The 16,237-nt window shown below is 50.5% G+C and overlaps 8 protein-coding genes across 8 annotated transcripts; 5 read left to right on the forward strand and 3 right to left on the reverse strand.

The window, feature by feature from the left end:
- The first annotated feature begins 702 nt into the window (after positions 1-702).
- Positions 703-1,861, forward strand: BDP55DRAFT_665497 (uncharacterized protein). Its single transcript, XM_060575040.1, has one exon. It carries the CDS (start codon positions 987-989, stop codon positions 1,605-1,607), a length of 621 nt encoding a protein of 206 aa, XP_060428983.1. The 5' UTR covers positions 703-986; the 3' UTR covers positions 1,608-1,861.
- Positions 1,862-3,755: 1,894 nt separating this feature from the next.
- BDP55DRAFT_716019 (uncharacterized protein) lies at positions 3,756-4,583 on the forward strand (the record flags this gene model as incomplete). The annotated part of the gene is made up of 3 exons (XM_060578326.1): positions 3,756-4,051; positions 4,106-4,422; positions 4,482-4,583. Exons 1-3 carry the CDS (start codon positions 3,868-3,870, stop codon positions 4,581-4,583), a joined length of 603 nt encoding a protein of 200 aa, XP_060428984.1. The 5' UTR covers positions 3,756-3,867.
- A 455-nt stretch (positions 4,584-5,038) lies between these two features.
- BDP55DRAFT_665499 (uncharacterized protein) lies at positions 5,039-6,847 on the reverse strand. Its single transcript, XM_060575041.1, has one exon. The coding sequence runs from the start codon at positions 6,672-6,674 to the stop codon at positions 5,184-5,186; it is 1,491 nt and encodes a 496-aa protein (XP_060428985.1). The 5' UTR covers positions 6,675-6,847; the 3' UTR covers positions 5,039-5,183.
- Positions 6,848-7,075: 228 nt separating this feature from the next.
- BDP55DRAFT_665501 (TfdA family taurine catabolism dioxygenase TauD) lies at positions 7,076-8,908 on the reverse strand. The gene is made up of 4 exons (XM_060575042.1): positions 8,475-8,908; positions 7,931-8,417; positions 7,542-7,847; positions 7,076-7,477 (listed from the first exon to the last, which is right to left on the reverse strand). The coding sequence occupies exons 1-4, from the start codon at positions 8,815-8,817 to the stop codon at positions 7,306-7,308; spliced, it is 1,308 nt and encodes a 435-aa protein (XP_060428986.1). The 5' UTR covers positions 8,818-8,908; the 3' UTR covers positions 7,076-7,305.
- A 335-nt stretch (positions 8,909-9,243) lies between these two features.
- On the reverse strand, positions 9,244-11,111 carry BDP55DRAFT_632629 (flavin monooxygenase-like protein; the record flags this gene model as incomplete). The annotated part of the gene is made up of 4 exons (XM_060572450.1): positions 9,244-10,254; positions 10,314-10,747; positions 10,788-10,839; positions 10,896-11,111. 4 exons carry the CDS (start codon positions 11,109-11,111, stop codon positions 9,244-9,246), a joined length of 1,713 nt encoding a protein of 570 aa, XP_060428987.1.
- Positions 11,112-12,334: 1,223 nt separating this feature from the next.
- On the forward strand, positions 12,335-13,440 carry BDP55DRAFT_694358 (uncharacterized protein; the record flags this gene model as incomplete). The annotated part of the gene is made up of 2 exons (XM_060577345.1): positions 12,335-12,870; positions 12,939-13,440. 2 exons carry the CDS (start codon positions 12,335-12,337, stop codon positions 13,438-13,440), a joined length of 1,038 nt encoding a protein of 345 aa, XP_060428988.1.
- A 377-nt stretch (positions 13,441-13,817) lies between these two features.
- BDP55DRAFT_729223 (uncharacterized protein) lies at positions 13,818-14,076 on the forward strand (the record flags this gene model as incomplete). Its single annotated transcript, XM_060579540.1, has 2 exons — positions 13,818-13,993; positions 14,049-14,076. The coding sequence occupies 2 exons, from the start codon at positions 13,818-13,820 to the stop codon at positions 14,074-14,076; spliced, it is 204 nt and encodes a 67-aa protein (XP_060428989.1).
- Positions 14,077-14,545: 469 nt separating this feature from the next.
- On the forward strand, positions 14,546-15,930 carry BDP55DRAFT_694359 (major royal jelly protein-domain-containing protein; the record flags this gene model as incomplete). Its single annotated transcript, XM_060577346.1, has 3 exons — positions 14,546-14,684; positions 14,737-15,701; positions 15,760-15,930. 3 exons carry the CDS (start codon positions 14,546-14,548, stop codon positions 15,928-15,930), a joined length of 1,275 nt encoding a protein of 424 aa, XP_060428990.1.
- Between the last annotated feature and the right edge of the window lie 307 nt (positions 15,931-16,237).

The raw sequence follows: 16,237 nt of genomic DNA on the forward strand, positions 1-16,237 counted from the left end.
GGCCAAAGAAGGAACGACACTGCCGGCGCGGATGGGTCAAATGGCAACACTAGCGGGCATCAAGCGGCTTGCAAGGGAAAAATTACAAAGCCAGCACAGGAGATGGTGGTATAAAGAGCGAAGGCCGCGGTACGCGGACTTGGGGCTTGAGGCAGCTCTGTCCAGCCCTCCTGAACTGGCCTTGCCGCGGGCTACGTTACATCACCTGCTGGCGGCACGATCGGGTCACGGGGACTTCGAGCAATATCACCGACGTTTCAACCACGACGACGCTCTAATGATGTGCTCTTGTGGAGAGGCGAAAGACGTGGACCACCTGGTCTACTGTCGACTAACGCTGGCGAGGAGGCAACGGTGGCCGACCCTCCACTCTCGCAGTATGCCCGAGCCCATAGGCCCTATGGGATCTCTCGAGGCCTACTTCAAGAGATTAATCACCGACCCACGAGGCTTCGAGGCCTTTCTCCGCGTGACGGACTTCTTCCAGAAGATCTGTCTGCGGTAGCAGCATCCACACCTACGTAGATGTGAGTGCGGACTACAAAGAACCTCCCGATTCCAAGGGACGATTTGGGAAAGAATGAAACTGGGGCACCAGCGGGAACCGGGGACAGACAGAACGCGTAGTGGCCACAAGGCATGATTTGGAGGACGATGTAAAGAGACGACGTACTGTAGAGTAGGTAGCCTTGGCTCACGGCCCTCCACGCCATATACCCTTCGGGAGGTCTGCGGTAAGGGCTCTAGCCCGGCCGCCACGGCGTTAAATACAACAACAACAACAACAACAACAACCAAGGAAGGATGGGAACGCTGCGATTTTCTGCACCATCACGCATTCAAAAGGACCCGTTCAGCCATCCAGATCTAACTTGGCGATCCATACCTCTCTCACCCTCGCGATCTTAGGTGTCTATTAGCAGCCTTAGGCAGTCACGCTCGTTTCCTCGAATTATTTTGAACTCGCTTTCCTACTCCAGAAGAAAATGGCTCGCTACCTCCTCCCGATCCTGGCAGCTACCGCAGTCCTAGCCAAGACGGACCTCGCAGACTGCACCTCTCTCACATCCACCATCCCAGGACCCTCCGGCAACTCCATCAAGACAGTCATTTACTACGTCCCAGACACCCTCGAAATCTGCACCACGCTCGACTGCGGAGGTACCGACAACGCGATCGGCAAGAAAATCCCCGGCTGCCCAGGGTTTTCCGGATTTGGGACGATCACCAAGAGCTTCCTCCCCAGCTGCGCTACCGTCAAACCGCCCACGATGACGGTCACCCAGACCCTGGCGCCTCCGGGATCGAACAGCGGGGTCGGCAGCACGACGGTGACAGTTACGCCGCCTACGACGACGAGCACCATCGTCAAGACCGTGACTACGTCGCCGACGCTATCGTTTACGGCGTCGGGGCAGAGCGGGTTCACGACTGGGACGAGCGGTGCGGACAGTACCTTGGTGACGTCGACGGAGGGTGAGGCCGCGCCGACTGAAACGAGAGCGGAGCCCTCGTCGAGTACGGTTCCGGCGGGGGCGGGATCGACGGCTCGGGCGGGGATGGCTGCAGTTCTCGGCGTGGCGGCGGTTGCTGTGGCATTCGCCTGAGGGTGCTACTGATCGCCTCAAATACATGTAACTCGGGGAGAATCGTGATAAGGCCTTTGCATGCGGCGATTTTGGGGAATCTGGCAATGGCATAGTGGAAACGCGATTCCCTCATGCTCGGCGCAAAATAGTTGGGGTGAATTGGTCTCGGCTGGCTTGACATAGCTTGGATTAGACGATTGCCTAGATTACACGTTTGTTGTCTTTGGCTGCAAGTAGCATATAACAAAATTGAGCTTTTGACTGCTCTCGAATGTGAAGATTCCAAGCTGTGATGAATCCTCTTCCCGAATGTATTCCAAGATCATGCTGTCAGGGGCGAGGAAATCAGGTCTCTGATATCTCGCAGACAATGTGGACGGCGTCACACACTCTCCAGTGGTTTGAACAAAGGCCGAGGGTAGTTCAACAATTGATATTTATTCGTTAGCCCAATGAGTAAGGAGTTGCGTTTTCCAACGGAACCTTTATTTCTCAAGCCTTATTTCTGCGTGACTTGTGAATAGCAAGACACATAGACCCATCTTTTAGATTATATATGATAATAAAAGCACAATGGCTCTAAGTGAGGAACCGCTGCGGCAAACCATAGCAGAAGAATCTCTCCTCGGGCTCGGTATCTACGTTCGGAGTTCGATGGGGAGAACTGGTCGTGACTGCAGGATCGTACATGATGCATCGGCCCATCTTTGTGATGGCCGGGAACGAGTCATTGCATAGCCTTACACCGCCAGTCAAAATCACCAGTTGAGCCATGGGTTAGTAGGAGTGTATGTGCATTATTCCCATAAAATCATAGGACTTGCTCGATATCAAAAGGAAGCAGGGCTTTTTTGCGCATTTACCTATTCAATCGGTGGTCATCTTTGGCCCGACATCCCGAAGAACCCAGTCAACACCGGAATTCAAGTCTCGGCCATTTCCGATCTTGTATGTTCAGTTCCGAAGCAGGAGAAAGGCCTTCAAGTGAGCGGAACAGTGGTGGCCTAAACCCAGGAGCACTTGATTGACCTTGTTATTAGCTGCTGGGCTCAGCATATGAAGCTAAGCGACAGTATCTGATAAAGATGTTTGAAGACATGATCTTGCCCACTCTCAATTATACGAGCATCTTCTCAGTCTACCCCAGCCTAGAACATTGGAACTTCCATATGACTGTTGTAAGTATTTGAGAGTCTGGATATGAGCACGGGCTGCTTTGCTAATTCCCCGAAGTATTCATATATCCCCGAAGGTTTGCATTTCTCCTGGAACGTGTCTTCATGTGTCAGATTTAGTCACAGCTCCCTACGTTGATGGGCCACTCCCCCAGTTTTGCCAAGGTGTTTCCAGCTTCGTCATACATCACAATACGAGATGAACCCTTGGTTTGAATAAGGTCAAGGCATCACCTGGGACGTGTCGCTTCCTCAAAGCCCGTCGGCGTTCTGGCACCGCCCGTGTAATAGACGTACTTGACCAACGGTGATTTGACAGCTCCTTGCATGAGGTCCCCTTTTCTTCGACGTAGCCTAGTCAACCTTACGTCCGCCGGGCTGCCGGTTTGGATTCATGCAGGCCTCCAAGTACGCTGCCGAGTAGATTAAACTTTCGGCTTGGTGGAGGGGGCATAAATCACGGATCAGACGAAAAACCGAGACCGTCTCGTCAAAACCCGGCGGCCCGTCCTCCGCCGCCGTGGCAGCGACACTACCCCACACTGGCCAGACCCCCGGTTCCCGACTCCGCCTGAGTTTCACTTTCTGGGTTGAAGCATCCACGATACGGCATACACGCGATTTGTTTACCATACAACCTAGCAGGCACTCCCAGTGAGCTATTGGACCCTGAAGCCGTCCCTACTTGCCGGTGGCATCATCCGCGACAAGAGGGGTTCAGACATTAGATGATCTGGGGTCAGTCGGCGGTATAAGCTGGCTTTCAGCTCTTGCCAGGGGCCTTCTAAGACACAACTCGTCTGACGGCGTTTACCTGCTGTCATGCCGCATCACCGGGATTTCCGGGTCCAAGTTGCGCTCCGTGTCGGAGTGATAATTGGTCGACCACAGCCTTGATGTAGTAGCGCGTCTAATGAGCTGATTTGGAAAGGCATATAAACCTCGTGGTGTCCGCATCCATTATTCAACTTCAAAGCAACAGAGAAGCAAGATTTCATCGAAGCCAAAGTCAAATACATCACCGCGAACCGATCACCGCTAAAGCATACAACCCAAACAATCTCATCATCTCTACTAGTCCCGAGTTTTTAGCAGCCGCCAAGATGCCTTTCCTCGTCGTCGTCACGCCCAACATTCCTGCCGATAAAAAGGATGAATTCCTCGGTGCATGGCCGCAAATCAAGGAAGATATTGCCAAACAGCCAGGTGTCATCGGCGTAGCTGGAGGACATGTTATCAATGAAAGCGGAACACCGGTCACAGACTTCAAGTTTCTCCAAACGATAAGTATGATCTTCCGCTGAAGGTGAAGCTTTTGACTTTTACTAAATCTTTTCGCAGCTTTCGAGTCCGCTGCAGATGACAAGGCGTTTGCCGAATCAGCGTGGATCAAAGAGCGTGAAGAGCAGTTCAAGGCCAGTCCCGGAGGCGAGCCCCGTGTCAAGAAGTTCGAGACTGGTCCTCTTCCTGGTGAAAAGCCCAAGACGTTTACTCAACTCTGCTTCATTGATGTTGCGGACGAAAGCAAGCATGAGGAGGCAAAGCAGGCTTGGATGGACCTAGTCGCTGCTCTCGGCCAGACCGTCCACTTTGGAGGAAAGAGTGTCGACGGTGGTCAGTCGACCGGCTTGGGGATCTTGGGATGGGACAGCGAAGAGGTAGGCTGTCCACAAAATCATCATAGTTGTTGGCGATTCTCTGCTAACATCTGAGACAGGAAGCAAAGGCTGCTTGGACCAAGCCAGAGGCGCAGGCGGCGTTGCAGAAGTACCAAGGATTTGGAAAGAGCATTGGCGTTATGGTCAAGCTCGATATCTAAATCAAATGGCTCTGATGTATGGTGGCTTCCAACGTTGACTTCTTTTGTTGACAACAAGCGAGAAAATAATGGTTACGTTTTGCAATGCCAATTCTGGGGTTGTGACCGTGTGTTCTGGCCATATTTGATTAACCAGAAGCAACCTTCTGTAAAACGGACTTTTAGAGTCAGTAGACAATTCCTCTGTACAGTTTAGCCTGCGGTGTGCGGTGGAAGCAGGACGACTAGCAATTTCAAGCTTCGAATCGACATAGCTAGACGTGTGCTAAAATATGTGGACAACCTTAGACTCGCTTTAGTGAAAACGAGTTATACGTTCACAACTTCACTGTTTTCCTACGATAGACGTGCTTAACAACAGCGCGTGCGCGGAACTTTCTCAATATAAGAGCCTCAATGTTACATGTATTCAAGACTTGGTGGAGGTTTACAAGTCTCATTATCTTATGATAGTTGTTGGCTCAAGTCCAGAACTGGTCACGACTGTGTTTTCAGTTGGAATTGTTCTCATATTTGATAACCGGTGTTATCGTCAAAACCTGAAACTTTTGATACTACATACGTGGTAGCTGAGGCGAGTGAACTCCATGACTACCTACTTCAGCAAGCCTCTTTTGCCGCAGACTCCAATAATTCAGCTCTCCAGTTTGGAAATGCCTCGTGATAACCACGACGCATGCGGCTTTCGACTTCTTGTGCGATTAATTCCCTCCATTCCTCGCCCATTTTCCACGCCTTGTTACAAGTCTCACGCCGCAGGAGTCGGCGGTCATGTTTCATGCCCCAGATTACTGTCTGTAGGTAAGGGAATTTCCCATTTGCCACAGCCTTGGCTAATGACCTGAAGTTTTCCTCTCCACAGTTGAGCCAGCCATCCATGTCAATGTGAAGCTGCTGTATGCACTGGGGCAAAAGATTTGGTAGACGCTGTAAGTCTGACTCCACGTCTTGGATCGTACTTCTGTCGTTTCGGTGCGGCCATATCATATAGCCATCGAGATTGATGGTTTCAAGAGCCTTGAAATCGGCGAGGGAGGTCATTGAGTACGGCCGGCTTGGGTCCATTCGTAAATCGTCAACTGAAGTACTCTCCCACAACTGACTAACCACAGTCAGGTGCTGAAGAGTCTCGTGGTGGTTACGAAGAGAGTCTTGGATCTCTCTGGGTGTGGGAGAGTGCAGATTCCGGGTAAAGTAACTGAAATGTGTCAGATGTGGTAGGCGATCCATTAACTGAGGCAGCATCCCCTCCCAAGACCCTTTCATGTGGAGGTGCAGCCACCTGAGCGATGGTAACTTCGGAAGACTTTCCAGTCCTCCAGCAGTACATGATAACACCTCGAGATTCGCAGCATTGTCAATAAGCAGACGTTCGACAGGACTTGGTGCGGTGGGATGAAAACATGTGTCCTCATCGTGCTCGTCAATGCAAATGTCGTTGGCATTGCGCTCAATCTCCAGCTCCATGTGCCGAACCTGGTTCAGGAATGTAATTGACTCATTATGTCCATGGATCCATGTTTCCAGCGGTTGAAAGTACCACCAACGTGGGACGCACAGGCTTAGTTTCTGAAGATTTGGTGTCATGATCAACAGAAATTGAGTAAGAATCTCAGGGAGTGTATCGTAATCCACGTCGAGGAGATCAACATAGAGACCTGTCTTTTCGGACAACCGCATGACTTGAACAGTCTCTTCGTCGGTCGCGCAGTCAGCCGTTGGTGAACAGCAATCGCATTTCTCTTCATAAGCTTTGATGTCGATGGACTTGATGCAGAATGAAAGGTGGGGGTTCTCATTGATAGTTCTTAGTAAACGAAACAACCGAGGTATTAAGTGTGTTTCTCTTTTTATCCAGTTCATGTTGCAGTGGTGCAGAAAAACGTGGTAGAGAATTGGTTGGGCGACGTAGCGTATTGACCGTGATGTGAGGCACAAACTACGTAGCCCAAGTCGCTCACTGTAGTCTTCATTCGAGATGTCGGGCGCGCTCGGTTTATCGAGCTTCACTTTGTGTTGTCGACAATGACAGCATAGTGAGGTGAAAATCCTATTGAGAATTTCGATTGGTAGGTTGGTGAGGACAGCCATTGAAAGGGTCTTCGACACAACGAAGTTTGGAATTAAGGAGACTGGAAGAGACGGAGAATTGTGATCTTATTGATCCAGACTTGGGTGCTGGAGTGGTGTCTTGCCTGATTTCTGCCCCTCTCGTCAGTAAGGTAGATCACTGTGATTATGAGAGTGGTGTGACAACCTCCACCTGGGCAGGCTTCCTTATCGTTGGGAGTTTGGAAATGCTTGGCGCATTGGTGACTCACGTTAAACAGGCAACAAGCGCTGCCTTCCAATAGTCCATGTTTAGCCGAGGCTCGCTTAAGCTCAAGGCTAATTGAATCTCTGGTGGTACTGTTATTGTTGGATTTACTTTCCTAAGGAGGTTAAGTTGTCATTACATTTCCCTTGAGAACCTCTTATCGCTCGCCAATGAACTCCTCCAGGTCTGATCCTGGTCTCTTGGCACGCCTTTTTGCTCATCACTAAGCGAGCGCTTAAGAGCGATGATGACTTCAACCTTGTTCCTAATTAAGCGGGCCCCCGCATGGGGTAGAGAAACAGCAGTCCGTAGGCCAGCTACATTTGAGAGCATTTATTTGAATAGAGTGTTACCACCTCTATGTCAATGACTTTGCCATGCTAGTCCAAGCTACCATTTACCGATCTATGACCTTCCTTTACTCTTGTTTCCTTCACTACGGATGAATGGTTCTAGAGGGAATACCTGAGCCTCTGCAGTAACACCCTCGTAAAGTTGAGCCCATCTTTCCTTTAATGGTTCTGGCGTCTCCCAGCCATACTCTGGGTCGCGCAACCACTGCCTCAACAAATGACGTCTGCGGAATTAAAGAAGCGTGTTATTAGGACGGTAACATCCTTTGTGATTATGGAATAACGTACTGTTGGTCTTGAGTATCGGTAAACCCATCACGAGCGTGGAAGATGCCCATGTTATTGGCATACTGAATGTCGCCTTTCTGAAAATCCAGGTTGACCGCGAACTTTTCCCCGAGGTAATGAAGAGTGTCCAGTGCTTCGGCCTGAGCCTCAGAAATCGGGGGGATTTCTTCACTTCTAGGAAGTGCACCGTAACCGACAAAGTATCGACGAGCATATTGTACAGCTAAACGCTCAGGCGTTGTCGAAGTAGCCGGCTGGTAGTGTACCAACGGGCGGGAAGTGAAGGACTTCTCGGGCTTGCCGAAGCTAGCAAAGAAACAGATCATCAGCCGATGCTCATCTCATTGCAATTTGCATCCATCCATCCTCATCAGTATGCAGCTACTTACACCTCAAACTGCCAGTCTTGCGTGAGAGTATGGATGAGATCCGGACGCGTACTCGCAATCTCATTGTAAACCCTGGCGATACTTGCCAACTTACTCGTGCCGCCCTCCGCGGCAGTCGATAGAGCAAACAAAGAGACAATGTCTCCTGCATCCGTATGAAACACTTGCTTATCCGCAGTATAAGCAGGGCTGCCAATCTGGCCCTTGTCCTTCGTCAAGGTCAAGTCTTTGATGTGAGTGAGAACGACATCAGCCGGCTTCCCGTCATACTGCCTATCCTGGCGACCTCGCTGAGAAGCGATGTGCGAGGATAAGCCTGCGTAAATGATGATGTTGTCTTCTCTTGTGTGTTCATCCACACGGAGGCCGCGAACGACAAAGAAACCGTGCCCATTGTGCAACTCAAACGAGAGCTTTCGAAGCTCAGAGTGAAGCTTCGATAGGGGAAAGGTTTCTTGATTGATGTGGCCGAGCGGCAGATTCAGCGCTTCGTGGATGATTAGCGGCTGATAGTTACTTTGTGGGTTAGATGTACTTATGTTACCTTTGAAGTGAGCCAGCGCTGCATCAAGTTCGTCGAGTTGTTCAGGTGTTAGGGCGTAAGTCCAATCGTACTCGTTGGCTAGAGTCGCCCCCTCCCAGACCATATCGCTCGTGAACTTCTGCGGAAGTCCCTCAGGCAAGCTTCTGGGAAGATCAGGCTCTTGAACTCGGCGCGCAGTCCGGGCCAGAAATTTCTGGTAGTCCGGAGCATACTGAATGTCCGGCTGGACCGGAAGGGTCAAAGTGACGGTGGCCATGGTGGTGCGCGTGGTGTGGCAGGTGTCTCCTGTGATGGTTGAGGAAGCTCCAGAACTATGTCCTATTAATCCGAAGATGCTGCTCATCTGCGACTAATAAACGTGGGTTAGCTTGTTGGCTTGGGCGAAGTTGAGCCTCTTATGCTCATACAGTAGACATTGAAAGCACTGGCTGTCCCGGTTTCGCTGTGGTGATGGCGACATTGCTGTCTTCGATGTCGTGCCGCGGAGAAAGTGGAGTAATGCTCATTGGAATGGCTTACGAATAGCCGATCGTCTGATGACCACCGCTCTTCTCCCCTCATGTAAAAATGTAGAAGTGCTAGGGGTAATGACCTCCCCCTACTTTGGAATTGCAGACTTGCATGACTTGTAATCATTCTACATGAAAGCCGGCTATCAACACATGTACGCCGGGCCTAGAAGCCATAGAGATCGGGTTTTACTGACTACCTGTTACGATGCCACGAGAGCCTATAGCATCAAACAATTGATCTAGGAAAGGCCTCAGTTCTATTTAGACTTTGCCTTGTTCTTCTTTGTCCACTCCTCGCCCATTTCTTTCACCTCCCTATTCGTCTTCAGGATTTGATCACGGGCCCCCGGCCAAGCCTTCCGGCCCCGCTCCGTTTCGAAAAGCCGATAGACCGCCGGTGAATCGGCACCATCCATGAGCAAGTTGTAGAATTTCCGGTCATTCCACCAGAGCTTCCAAGCCTCCTTACTGAAACAGCCAATTCTCTCCGTCACTCCGGTTCCTGCAACCTTGTTCAACCATGTGTAGGTGTCGCTGCCGAACATCCTGAATCCTAGGTGGGGTAGCGCCCCGCGTTCAAGAGTATTCACAACGGTGTCGTAGTGTCTGTTGATGTCTTGTGCCATCACGTCGGCTGAGGGTAGGGGGATCTTTCCGCTCCAGAGACTAGCCAGTGCCATCGTGACGAGATCATTAAACACAAATGGCGCCTTCAAGATGAAGAAGTGACCGATGAACGCAAGTGATTCAGGATACTCCTCTGACAGAAACCCTCGATACAGGCGAGCGAAATGCACATGAGGATCCTTATAACGAGTTGTGTTGATGCGCTCGAAATGATCTGGAGCTTTTTCAGGGTTGGTAGGGTCACCGGCGCCCTTGATCACTGAGAAGTCGTACTCGTACCCCGTGCAGATAATGATGGCATCGATGTCGTCTAAAACTGTACCGTCTGTGAAGGTCACCGACTTGGGACCGGTAACTTCCTTTACCCCAGGAACAGTACGGGTGATCCCATCTCTTAGATTCTCAGCGAGGTCGTTGGATAGAACCGGAATCCGATGCTCTGCGCTTGCAAGAACCCGTGGAGCTACGAACGACGGGTGTTTGCTGAGCCAGGGGTATGCTTTCCTTCTAGCACTGTCCAAAGCCTTTGTGAAGACCATGGCGCAAGCTCTAGGCCACCAGTCACCCAAACTTCGGAAGATTGTGAGCGCACGGCGCGTCATGCCGTGGTCAAAAGCGTTCCCCTTGATCATTTTGGGAACCTGGGGTCGTGTTAATCCTTTTGCTTTGCGATTCTCGACCCCATATACGGGAAGCTTACCAGGTAGAATTGCTGACGATGACTGATTGTGATTGAGCGAGCATTTGCCATCTTCAGAAAGGACTGCGTGTCAGCGCTGGTAGCCCCGAGTCCAATCAGCAAAACATTTTTGTCCGAGTATCTGTACGGGTCCTTGAATTCAATTGAGTGTTTGGCCTCTCCCTCGAATCTTTCGATGCCTTGAATGTGTGGCATCATTGGAGTGTTGACTATTCCAGTGGCTAAAACAACTCGGTCGAAGATATGCCTCTGCATGACACTTTCAGCCTCTGGGATTGTGGTCTCCGTGTGTATAAACCATTTTCCGTTGACGTTGTCTCGTTCTACTCTGGCAACTTTGGTGGAAAACTTGATGTGAGGGAGAAGATCGAATTCCTTTGCGTAAGCTTCGAGGTATCGTTCGATACTTTTCGCAGTCGGGTGTGTTGCATCGTCTAAAACCCGGCGGCAATGTCAGCCATTTGCATGCCTTACCGCGTAGGTGAGGGATTGTACCATCTGCGAAAGGAAAGTCTGTGATGTGCGCCTAGTGTTGGCATTATTAGTACATCTCACAATAGGTGGATTCCAACAACTGCTCACCATCTGCTTCGAGTTGTTGAAAGACGTCATTGGAAGTGCTGTGACTTGGTCTGGCTTGGGTGAGAAGTGCCACAGCCCACCAAGGTGGTCATTCTGCTCGAAAGCGGTCACTTCTAGCCCTTGCTCTTTGAGGTTCTTTATTGCCAGAAGTCCTAAAGCACCTGTGCCGACAACGCCGACGTGGCATCCCACGGGCTTCGAGGAGTCGTCCGCCATCTGGGGTAGAGCAAAGTCTTTTGTGATGCTGACAAGAACCCCTAGAGATGTCGTTCCGATCGGAGTAATTCCCAGGCACGATTTCCGACATCACAGAGATGAAGGGCACAGCTTCTTATCAGATTGACAGAGATACTCCATGCCGCGCTAACCTGTCGGAGACATTTGATCTGACATCAGCAGAGCTCGGTGAGATTTCCTCGACCTTGATTGGGGATCTACAACAGGGAGCGATTAATAAGGATTTCACTGGCTTAGGAAATCCCAATCCGGACATTCATTCTACTCTATTACCTAGGCTACTCGGGTAGTTGAAGCTTCAGGCTGCGCAAAAGTGATAGGAAGCAGTGCTCCACGAGATGATAATGGTGCAAATAGGACTTCATCCTTTGAAATAGGGTGTTTCATGACGGCTCGCGTTGCGCCTAGAACATTGATAAACATTGGTTCAAATAACATCCTAGGAAGTTACCCAAGCCTAGAACAAACTCAAGCTAGCCTGTCGATTTCATCGCGTTCCGTCTCTTCCCTGTCTGGGTGTTGCAGCAGGCAGGCACGGATTTTGCCAGACTCAGCACTTGACTGAACACCAACGAGGCTCCTCACGGCTTAGGTCAAATAGTCATCGACTCTTTTCTGAACAGTGAACACGATCAGAATTCTCTGGAAAATAACCTTCTTTAATATTTTTTTTTATTTTTTTTGGTTTTGGTATAATTCCTGAAGTGAACTTACTGGGGAGACTCCAAGTCCGCCGGTTGCGGTCGTGGCTAGTAGCCAAGGTTGTTTAGGACTTGTTTGCTACTCCTACGTGTACGCACTCAATCATCACCGACAAAACACGCGACATCCGAAAAAGATGATCTAGAATACACGTCTTACTCTGGCTTGCGAAATCAATAACGACAGAATTCACATCATGCACCCAGGAATTAACACGGAGTTTATCCCGAGCAGTCGGATGTTGGCCCGAATGTCCACTGGCCGACAAAGGTTCCCGCCGACAGATCCACATAGGCTCGTTGGTTGGTCGTGACTCACCATTTGGAGCGTTGAGGCACGGTTAGCCAAGTCTCCCTTAACTGGGCACTCTTTGCTTGTTCTGGCGTAGAGAGGAGCCACCCCAGACATAATCATCGCAGCTTTCGCCATCTCAGTTTATGCCCAGTAATATTCCACAAACTCAGACTTGGAGCCGATTTGAAGACATGGCATCTGCAATCATGGAACATCCCGTGGTTGACTTGTTGAAGTCGCTCATGTCAATCGTCAGCACCAGCGAGCTTGAAGAAAGCATCGGTGTCTTCCTGGAACAACATCTCCATTCCCTAGGCTATACCGTCGAGCGCATACCCATTTCGCCAAACTCATCTCGCCACAATGTCTACGCATACCTTGGCTCTTCACGCAAGGCACGTGTGCTCCTCACAGCTCATATGGACACAGTACCGCCGCATATCCCTCTGACTGTCGACGGGGATATCATCCGGGGAAGAGGCTCGTCTGATGACCTGGGCCCGTTGGCAGCCCAAATCCTAGCTGCAGAGGAACTCAGAAAGGAAGGCAAGGTGCAGAAGGAGGGAGATATCGCCTTATTGTTTGTGGTTGGTGAAGAGAACGGCGGTCATGGAATGATCGCGGCGAATGACATGGGCTTAAAGTGGGAGTCTGGCATTTTTGCTGAACCCACCGAGAGCAAACTTGCAAAGGGTCATAAGGGGCAGGTAGCGTTTGAAGTCATTGCCAACGGCATCGCTTGGTAAGTCCACTCTCTCAACCAAGGAGAGAATGGAAGGCCTCAGAAATCGTGCTAATGCCAAGATCCAGTCATTCAGGATACCCTCATCTCGGGAAAAGTGCAACTTCTGCCCTGCTCGCGGTGTTAAATGACCTTTCGGCAGCAACCTGGCCTGAATCCGAACTCCTCGGCCCCTCTACCTTCAACATTGGAACTATCGAAGGAGGCGAGAAACACAATATTGTCGCCCCGTCAGCTAAGGCACTGTGCGAGGTCCGCATGGTTTCCGACCTACCCGGCATCAAGACCAAGGTTGCCGAGATCGTTTCACGACACCCCGACGTGGAGCTGAAGTTTGTTTTTGAGTACCCTGAAGCGCTACTGCAATGGGAGATTGACTGCTTTGAGGCGGCTCCTGTGGCTTTCGGGACCGACGTGCCTCGACTCAAGGCGGAGTACTGCGACAACAGGGTGCTGTACGGGCCAGGGTCAATCCTGGTAGCCCACGGGCCCGACGAGTTCATCCGCGTCCCGGAGTTGATCGAGAGCATAGAGGGATATAAGAAGTTGGTGCTTCACTTCCTCAAGTAGGAAATCTCAAGGCCGAAACATTACTCCTGAAGCGTGTGGGGTAATATGGAACATTGTTGTTGGTTGACTGTGGAACACAAGGGGGAGGTTTGATACTTGCGATGTGCTCGTATCGACAGCCGAGTGGGCTATGACTGGGGTGTTCGTCTCAACTGTACCCTGACATCGTCTCATCTCGACCAAAACAGTTGATCACCCCTTTTAAGCTTGAATTGCCCAAAATCATATTAATAGCGCGATGAATCGTTCATGGTCCAGACTTCATCTTGTCACTACCTACAAGCGGGCTTTTCGCTTCACCAACAGACACTTTTAATCATTCCTGGCTGGCCAGACCTATCATTCAACCTAGCGAACTTTGAGGCTTTCCAGACAAGATGAAGTTCTCTCTCATTATCGTCGCTCTCAGCACCATAGTGGCATCTGCCATTGCTGCACCGGCAAAGAGCGTTCCGGCAAAGGACAACAGCGGAGGCAGAGTTGTACTTGACGGTGCTCAGTGCAGTCCCGTTCAAGGACGTCTGGTGTGCGATGATGGCCTCGGCAACACATTGTAAGAATATCGATTCAACAGTGGCTGGGGATTCCCTTCTGACTTTTCCCCTTAGTTTTGCGGACGACCCTTTCTCGTCATAATTCATGAAGCGAACAGCAAACGCAATCTTCAACTGCCATTCTTTACCTCTTTACCAGCACTTTCGAGGATACGCTCTATGCCCGCCGAGTCGAGGCACTGAATTCATGGCTTCCCCGCAGTATGAGCTCATGGAGTGGTAGCGCCAATAATTAGTGCCACGGCAGTAGTAGTTAGCGACCAAATAGAGGCAATTAAGCGAGTGTCCACATGCGAAACACTTCTTGAAGAATTTCGAGTTGAGGAATGATGGAATTAACCACTCACGCCGAATTTGGGCGCCTTTCAATCGGCAAGGTGATGTGAACAGATGTGGATGCATGCGTCATGGATCGAGAACAGCACAAATGCTCCGAGATGAGGCAGGGCATATAAGCAATGGCCACCTTGATCTTCTGCTGCGGGAGGCTTTGCACTGTCGGAGCTTTTGCTTGAGAATATTAACAATCCCCGTTCAACCCTTCGCCAGTCATGGTTTCTATCAAGTGGGCATCGATTGCAGCTCTAGCTGGTCTTCATCCAGCCAAGGCACAGAACCTTATTTTTGACTCTGGACGGAGTGGGCCGTCCCTTGAAGTAGTGCATTTGTATTTTGACCAGTGGCCTACAGGTAAGTTTTCATGTAAACAATGGAGTACGCATGAGCTCATCTGCTTGAACAGGCGTGGCCGTATCGTCAACAGGACGAAAGTTCTCAAACTATCCTGGCGGCCTAGATCCAAATAACACAAACGATGGAACCAATGGCAAGTACACGGTAGCCGAGCTTTTTGAAAACAACATCGAGAAGCCATACCCAAGCATCGAGTTCAATAGTCCACCTGGCGGCGCAATCAACTTCACCACCACACCAGCGACGGGGGCGAATTACAAGGACTACCTTATCGGTGTACAGAGCGTGGTCATTGACAGTGCGGACCGTCTATGGATTTTGGACACTGGTAGAGTCTTGACACCACAAGGGGTTCTCGTTCCTGCGAGTGTCGGCGGCGCAAAGCTGATCGGCGTCAATCTGACAACAAATTCAATCATCAAGACCATTGTCTTTCCCAACACCGTCGCATACCCCGACACATACCTGAACGACGTTCGATTTGACCTGGATCCCAATTTGACCAGCAGTGGGGAGGGTGTTGCGTACATCACTGATTCTTCGAGCGAGGGGCGGACAGGTTTGATCGTGGTCGATCTCGGATCTGGTGAATCGTGGAGACACCTCGACGGAAGTCCCTACGTGCAAGGCGACCGGCAGTTCCTCGCGTTTGTTTGGGGCCGGGAGCTCTACGCGAATCAGGCAGGCAACCGAGCCGGTCACCTGACCTTTGGTGCTGATGGTATCGCTCTCGGAAAGGATGGCAAGACGTTGTATTTTGGCGGCGTCGGCAACAGATACCTGTACAGTATTCCCACGGAACGCCTACGAGATAATGGTCCAATGTCTGAGATTCGGGCTCAGGCGGCTGTTGTGACGGAGAGCCAGAGGGGGCTTTCTGATGGCTTCGAGACGGACACGAACGGCTTCATTTACCATGGAAATTTCGAGCATAACGCAGTCAACTTCTTCAACCCTGAGAACGGGACCGATCAAGTATTCCTGAGAGATCCAAGAATCAACTGGGCTGACACAGTAAGTTCCACCTGTTTCTAAAACTCGTCATTGATGTCTTGACTGACAGGGATTAAAGTTCTCTGTAGCCACGGATGGGTACATCTACTTCACCAACAACCAGCTGGTATTCGGCCCTGCAGTCTATCCTGGGACAGACTCAAGACAGAGACCCTTTTCGTTGCTGAGGGCCAAGCTCCCAAATAATGGTACCAAGATTGGTTCCAAGATGAGCTTAGGGGGAGATTAAGTGTAGAAAGTGGTGAGGGAAAGCACAAGATCCTATATCAGGGTGTCGAACCTGGATTCAGATATATGTCAAGACATAATGTCCTATTTGAGGCCGATGTTCCGTAGTCAGGGAATAACTTAGTCCATTCTCTAGACTTGTCAACCTACACTCTGCAGGTCGATCACAAGATTACCCGAAATGAGAACACCGGCTTAACCATTACCGCCTTTCTGTATGCATATGACTTTACAGGAACCCTAGCTGCGAAACGGTTCAATGATTACGCATGACTTGTGAGCGCCTTTCTGTGCATCCAGAGGCGGCT

Source organism: Colletotrichum godetiae (genome assembly GCF_030913485.1).
Source record: "Colletotrichum godetiae strain CBS 193.32 chromosome Unknown BDP55scaffold_23, whole genome shotgun sequence".
In the NCBI taxonomy this organism is placed as follows: domain Eukaryota; kingdom Fungi; phylum Ascomycota; class Sordariomycetes; order Glomerellales; family Glomerellaceae; genus Colletotrichum; species Colletotrichum godetiae.

Bases quoted from the DNA above. Each gene is read 5' to 3' on its own strand.
- BDP55DRAFT_665501 (XM_060575042.1), bottom strand. From the start codon at position 8,817: ATGAGCAGCATCTTCGGATTAATAGGACATAGTTCTGGAGCTTCCTCA. The intron at 7,848-7,930 runs GTAAGTAGCTGC...TTTCTTTGCTAG, and splicing joins CAAGACTGGCAGTTTGAGGT to CTTCGGCAAGCCCGAGAAGT. The intron at 7,478-7,541 runs GTACGTTATTCC...TTAATTCCGCAG, and splicing joins ACCGATACTCAAGACCAACA to ACGTCATTTGTTGAGGCAGT.
- BDP55DRAFT_665499 (XM_060575041.1), bottom strand. From the start codon at position 6,674: ATGGCTGTCCTCACCAACCTACCAATCGAAATTCTCAATAGGATTTTC.
- BDP55DRAFT_665497 (XM_060575040.1), top strand. From the start codon at position 987: ATGGCTCGCTACCTCCTCCCGATCCTGGCAGCTACCGCAGTCCTAGCC.